The sequence below is a fragment of the Papaver somniferum genome, chromosome 3 (genome assembly GCF_003573695.1).
Source record: "Papaver somniferum cultivar HN1 chromosome 3, ASM357369v1, whole genome shotgun sequence".
Classification (NCBI taxonomy): Eukaryota; Viridiplantae; Streptophyta; class Magnoliopsida; order Ranunculales; family Papaveraceae; genus Papaver; species Papaver somniferum.
Window position 1 is genome coordinate 211,734,399 of NC_039360.1, and position 6,068 is coordinate 211,740,466.

At 36.1% G+C, this 6,068-nt stretch overlaps 2 protein-coding genes across 2 annotated transcripts; both read right to left on the bottom strand.

The window, feature by feature from the left end:
- Positions 1–591: 591 nt before the first annotated feature.
- Positions 592–1,374, bottom strand: LOC113360598. The gene has a single exon (XM_026604093.1). The coding sequence runs from the start codon at positions 1,372–1,374 to the stop codon at positions 592–594; it is 783 nt and encodes a 260-aa protein (XP_026459878.1).
- Positions 1,375–2,064: 690 nt separating this feature from the next.
- On the bottom strand, positions 2,065–3,170 carry LOC113362071 (transcription factor MYB113-like). The gene is made up of 3 exons (XM_026605070.1): positions 3,053–3,170; positions 2,826–2,955; positions 2,065–2,698 (listed from the first exon to the last, which is right to left on the bottom strand). Exons 1-3 carry the CDS (start codon positions 3,168–3,170, stop codon positions 2,104–2,106), a joined length of 843 nt encoding a protein of 280 aa, XP_026460855.1. The 3' UTR covers positions 2,065–2,103.
- Between the last annotated feature and the right edge of the window lie 2,898 nt (positions 3,171–6,068).

Below are 6,068 nucleotides of genomic sequence, written 5' to 3' on the forward strand. Positions count from 1 at the left end.
TAATATTGCACCATTGTGTAAACTTCTGATCTCATGTCCAAAAGGATCCAATGTAATATAACATGCATTTTCTTTTGTGAATCTAGCCACAGATAAAAGATTATGCTTCATAGCTGGAACATGCAACACATTTGCTAACTTAAAACTAGTAGTAGAAGTATGTATATGAGAAGTACCAGTAAGATAAATGGGTAAAGTCTTACCATTTCTGATCATAACTGAGTCCTTGCCTTTGTAGTTGGAAGCATTTTGAAGCGATGTCCTGTCCCCAGTCATATGAGTTGAAGCACCACTATCAGTAATCCACATTGTATTGGATGAAGAAGGATCATCATTTAAAGCAACATTGTGGAGATTCAGAATTGTATAAGCATGTTGAGTGGTACCAGAAGAATGAATATTATCATGTGAACAAGGTCCCCGTTCTTCAGAATGTGCATAATTGGCTTGAGACCTATACCCATTTGAATTTTCACCACTTGAAGTACCAGTAGTGGATGGAGGATGATATCTGAAGAAACGTCTGGTAGCAATATGACCATTCTTCTTGCATATTTGACAAAACATCTTACTATAATCCAAATAAGGTCTTCAATCATTATTTGAAGTTGATTCATTCAGTGACTGACCATTTGAGCTATTAGAGATAGACCCTTGTTGATATTGGATGTTCTTATATGATCCACCATTGTCATTCTTATTATATCCACCATTTTTTCTATTGTTATTATAACCAGTGGAACCATTTCTCCCATAAAAAGCAGTAACAGTCTGTTCATCATACAATTTTGTACTTTGATGTTGCCTCTCAGAGAGAAATTTCTCATGAGATAGTAATCTAGCTTTAATTTCTCCAAAAGTATATGGAGTCTCTCTATTTTGAGAAGAAACCACAAAAACATCATATTCACTACCCAATCCATTTAGTAAGAACATTATTACATCCTCACCACTCACTTTTTCACCAATTGCTGCTAAAGAGTCAGCTATTGTTTTAATCTTCTTAAGATGATCAATAATAGATTGATTTCCCTTTTTAATTCCATTCAATTGTGTCCTCAACAAATTTTTCTTTGCACGAAATTGAGTTCTAAAACTAGTTTCAAGATAATCCCAAATATCCTTTGTCGTAGTAAGACCAAGAATATCACCGCTAACAGTAGAAGTAAATGTGGCTTTAAGGAAGGTTGAGACAAATCTATCTAATCGTCTCCAAGAAACCCAATTAGCATTATCTACCTCAACCCCATTAACTATAATTCTTCTAGGAGGTTCCATGATTTCACCATTAACATAACCATACAAATCCGTTGAAACAAGAACTCTCTCAAATTGATCACGCCATAAAAGATAATTTGAACCATCTAATTTCATTGAAACAAAGTTTGATATATTTGTAAAAGGAAAGTAGGTAAAGAACCAGTACCAGCGGAAGTCGACATACTGTTGTGGAATGGAATTGTTCAAAAAGAATCGTGTTGTTGATGATTAGTAGAATCGTTGTTGCTGTTGTTGTTGTTTGTAATATTGTTATTGCTAGTAAAACCAGATCTGAGTTTGACCATAAATTTTCAGATGAACCCAAATTCAAGATTTGGGAAAAATTGTTGAATTTATATTACCCAGAGGAAGAGAAGCTAAAAATTATTGATAAAATTGTTGAGTTGTGTGTATAGAAGGACCGATTCTAGTCTGATACCATGAGAATTGTTAATGTCTCATGATAATTAAGATCAAAAATAAGATGAGACACAGAGAAGAAGAAGATGTTGTATTACTGTGGAAAAAACGTCAACCCACAATGTAGACATATTTATTACATATCATTACAGCCGTCTGACTCAGACAGGACATAGACAACTGAATGGAGAACGAATGAAAACAAAAATAAAAGTCAATTTAGACCGACTTGAACCGACTTAACCAATAATCCTATTATATTTCCCGTTAGAGGAAAAGGGGTAGAAAGAACAATGCATAATCAGAATTAATTTCATAAGATAGGATAAAAACAATAAATAAATAAATCCAAGATGATTATTGGACTAAAATGCATAATCTGAATTAACCATAAGCTTATTAATGACCATAAACTCGAAAATATCAGTTAGGGCCCAACAAACCCCAAATGCGATCTTCCAAAAAGAAATCATCATCGAAAGTATCCACTGTATCAGCAGTACTACTACCAGCAGTTGTACTAGTTGCACTTTTTCCCTCACCAAGAGTATCATTATTGAAGTTGTCTTCTCCTTCATCAATGATAGCAGCTGGTACCATAGTTTGATTGATATCATCTCCATCGTTAACACAAAATTTGGTAAACAAAGAAGACCCATTAGTGAAAGAGTCCATAATATTATTTTCGCACCAGGAACCGGCTTCGTCTCCGAAGGAGTACTCAATTGATACCTTACCAGAACAATCTATAGCTGAATGATGTCGTTTTTGATCAATCTGGTGCTCCATGTTAATCTTCCTGCCCATCCATGAAGAATTTCTTGAGAAGTTTATTGCTTGAGGTTTTATGACTATAGTAGCAGTACTACTACTTTTCCCCAAGGTGCGGATTCTGGTACCGCCAACGCCCGGGATTGGATCTGATGAAATATGTCTTTTGTTGTTGAAGTGAGTGTTCCAGAAGTTCTTGACATCATTTGCTGTTCTTCCCGGGAGTCTACCAGCAATCAGTGTCCATCTAAAATTTTAACATTTTGATCATAATTAACATGAGAAAAAGAAAAGAAAATCTGGCTTAAAAAATAGCAAATAAACTGTCAGATGATTAGTGGCCGGAAAGAGATTCCAGTTAGTTAGTTAGTTGCCTGTTGCCTAAGAGCTTGTGCATTCTGCCAATAAGATCTACTTCATCCGGTTCAAACTGTCCTCGTTTAATACAAGGCCGCAGATAATTCAACCAACGAAGTCTACAACTTTTACGGCATCGATTTATACCTGCAAATAGTTGTTACAGTTTTGTTAAATATGTTTTCGTTTTCGATAACACTTATTATAAGTAGAGGGGTAAAATATTAGAGAAACATGATAGTACCTGCTCTAATAGGAACTTGATGCCATTTTCCTTCACCATATTGTTCTATACATTTTCGAAGAAGATTGTCTTCTGCTTCTGTCCACGAGCCTTTTCTTAAACCTCCTGGAGAATCCATATGATGCTGTATCTGGTCTCGCCTTCATTTGTAGTACTGCTATGTATAAAACACATATAGCAATTCCATGGTACCTCTTGGAGGATCCACGATATATGGTCACACCATATTTGCAATACCGCTATTTGTATGAAACATTGGGGATCCACTTGACCTCCCGGAGGATCCAGGGTACTTGTTTTTGCCATTATTGTTTTCTGTGCATGTGCACATGTACTTCGGGGAGTTGCACACTGTGCTGCAGATACAATAAAGTTTTTTCATCATTTTTTTATAAGGGAAAAAATACGATTTTAAAAGATAAGCGTGGGCGTGGGCTACCACAGACTATGGAGTTATGGACTATAACACAAGAACGGTGTCTCTTCAGCAGGCCCGGTCCTGATATTTTGGTAGCCCTATGCCTTTTTTTTTTTTTTTTTTATTTCTTTGTCACATTTTTTTTTGTTTTTTTTTGAAGCTGCATTTATTATTAATTAGATAGTGATTACATGTGGGTATTTGGTATCCATGGAGTCGTTTAGGACAATCTAATTGAGGAAGTTTGGGACTGCCTTGTCTCAGATTTTTGTTGAGAGATTCCCAACTTGACTTCCATTTGATGCGTGGTTGGTGAGGTCATCCGCCGATTAATTTCCTTCCCTGTAGTTGTGTTGCATGGAAAAATGTGTAATCTGGTACATTTTTTAAATTATTTCATCTACCATTTCCGATATATACCAAGGCAGTGTAGTAGGAGAGCTCAAGACTCGAAGGAGCTTCTCTAAATCCGCCTCAAAAAGGAATTTTGACCATTGCATTTCTGATTGCCAGTAGCATGGTCCAAGTTTCAACTGATAACACAGTCTTAATTCCTAGTGGTCGCGCCGATGTCAAAGCTGTTCTCGATTCCTTATTCATGCAAATGAAACCTGCACATGCAAAACCCGGTGTCCTCTGGATGCTATATCCATGTTGAATTTTATCCAGTTCATAATAGTGGTGGACCAGACGATTGAAATGGTCGTCGTAGCTTTGGTTCCATCAAGAGGATTATTAGACGGAGGATCACCCGGTATCACTGGACAAAGGGTTTCTTTTCCCAGGAGAACTCCTGTTGTTGCTTGAAAGCTTATGATAAAAACACCTTCCGATGTTGGTCGCTTTTGATGGTACATTAGTTTATTCCTAGTTACCCATAAAGGCCACAATAGAAAACAGATTGACGTAATATCTGAGGTTGGTACCGAATCTTGTAGTTGACTAGAGATGGTTATTCGATGACTTATAACATTTGCATAGTTATAAAATTGACATAGGGGAGATTGTTAGAGCACTGCTCGGTCGAACTCGCAAGCGTTGCTATCTCAAGCTTGTTTGTCAAGTTTAGATGCCAAAACTATAAAGTCTTGATTTCTAGTTTACATATAGCTAAGTCTCGGATTAGGATAGAAAGGGTAGTTGAGCATTAGACTTCACGGCGTTCATTGATTGAAGAAGAAGAACTACTAAGGGGAGATTGTGGAACTTCATCAACAAAAGGTATGTGGAGACTTGAACTCATCTATCACTCAAAGTCTATCTACTCTATCTCCTATTTGAGACATAAGTCGTATAACTATATAGACTTCGATTATACTCATTTGATATTTCGAGTTGAGTTTAACTCGCTTACATATTTCTCGAAAAATGTGTTAGTAAGATTTCTCTTTAACCAAGTTCATCTTATATTCTTGACGAAAGTCAAAAGCTGATCATGTGAAAATCGTCTGGTAACATCTTACATGATTTGTGTGAGACAGTCATTTCATGTAGACTCGAATGTTTCGTATTGATCATTAGATCACTTGAAAATTTCTTTGAAGCTAATAGTTTGTGTGAGACAGCTATTGTCGTCTTCTAAGAATGTTTCAATGATTGAAATGAGAGTTTAGAACAATTAACCATGATTGGATATAGCATAGTATGCATACTTGTATGCTAAAATTTCGCATGTTATTCCAAGTCCGGGAACCATAGGTTGCAGACCCGTATGTGTACTGGTTGGTTAATGAAAGTCCGGGAACTTAGTATGCATACTGGTATGCGTGAGTTTCAAGTTCTGAAAATTCAACTGATTTTGGAAGGAATGCGTACCCGTTTGCATCATGGAGAACCAAAACTTAGTCCGACCACTAAGGTATGCGTACCCGTTTGCATACTTGAGTAGGTTATGTTATATAATCGGTTTTTTCATGAACTAATACATTTATATAATAAGGAATGCAATCTTTTGCAAACTATGGCTATAATGTTTATGAATTGATTCGAGTGAATCAAAATCGATTTTGCTTCAATTGTGTCTTGTATACTTCTATGAGAATGTAAACAGTTGAACAACTCTATAACTAGTTTCATTTGAGTCAGTTAAACTAGTTATGGTTAAGATGAATAAGGATGATATGAAAGTTTTCATACGGCTAACTTCAGTTAACTATTGTTGATCCAACAAAGGTGTACACGTTTAGGTACGGTTACTCATATCTAAATGAAGTCACTTTTCGTTTGTGTGTAACAAGCTAAGTTCGATCTAACGGTTGAAAGATATTAGATTGAGTCTAATCAGGTTTTCATCTAACGATGAATATTGAATGCTTTGTTACCAAGTTAACATTGATTGCAAACCCTGATTTGAAGATTATATAAGGGAGAACTCTAGCAACTAGGAAACCTAATCCCCATACCTCCTGTATGATAATAGTTGCGACTTGAGTCGATTCTCCACTAACCTTAGGTTTTTTCCAAAACCCTGTAGATTAACGACTTGAAGACTTCATTGGGATTGTGAAGCCAGACCCAACTATTTTCTCTCTAGTTGCATGTTCTGATCTTGTTGTTTTCTATCGTGATTGAGTACTATCTTCTCTAAGATTTGCTCGA

Bases quoted from the DNA above. Each gene is read 5' to 3' on its own strand.
- LOC113360598 (XM_026604093.1), bottom strand. From the start codon at position 1,374: ATGAAATTAGATGGTTCAAATTATCTTTTATGGCGTGATCAATTTGAG.
- LOC113362071 (XM_026605070.1), bottom strand. From the start codon at position 3,170: ATGGATTCTCCAGGAGGTTTAAGAAAAGGCTCGTGGACAGAAGCAGAA. The intron at 2,956-3,052 runs GTACTATCATGT...AACTATTTGCAG, and splicing joins TCAAGTTCCTATTAGAGCAG to GTATAAATCGATGCCGTAAA. The intron at 2,699-2,825 runs GCAACTAACTAA...TTAAAATTTTAG, and splicing joins CACAAGCTCTTAGGCAACAG to ATGGACACTGATTGCTGGTA.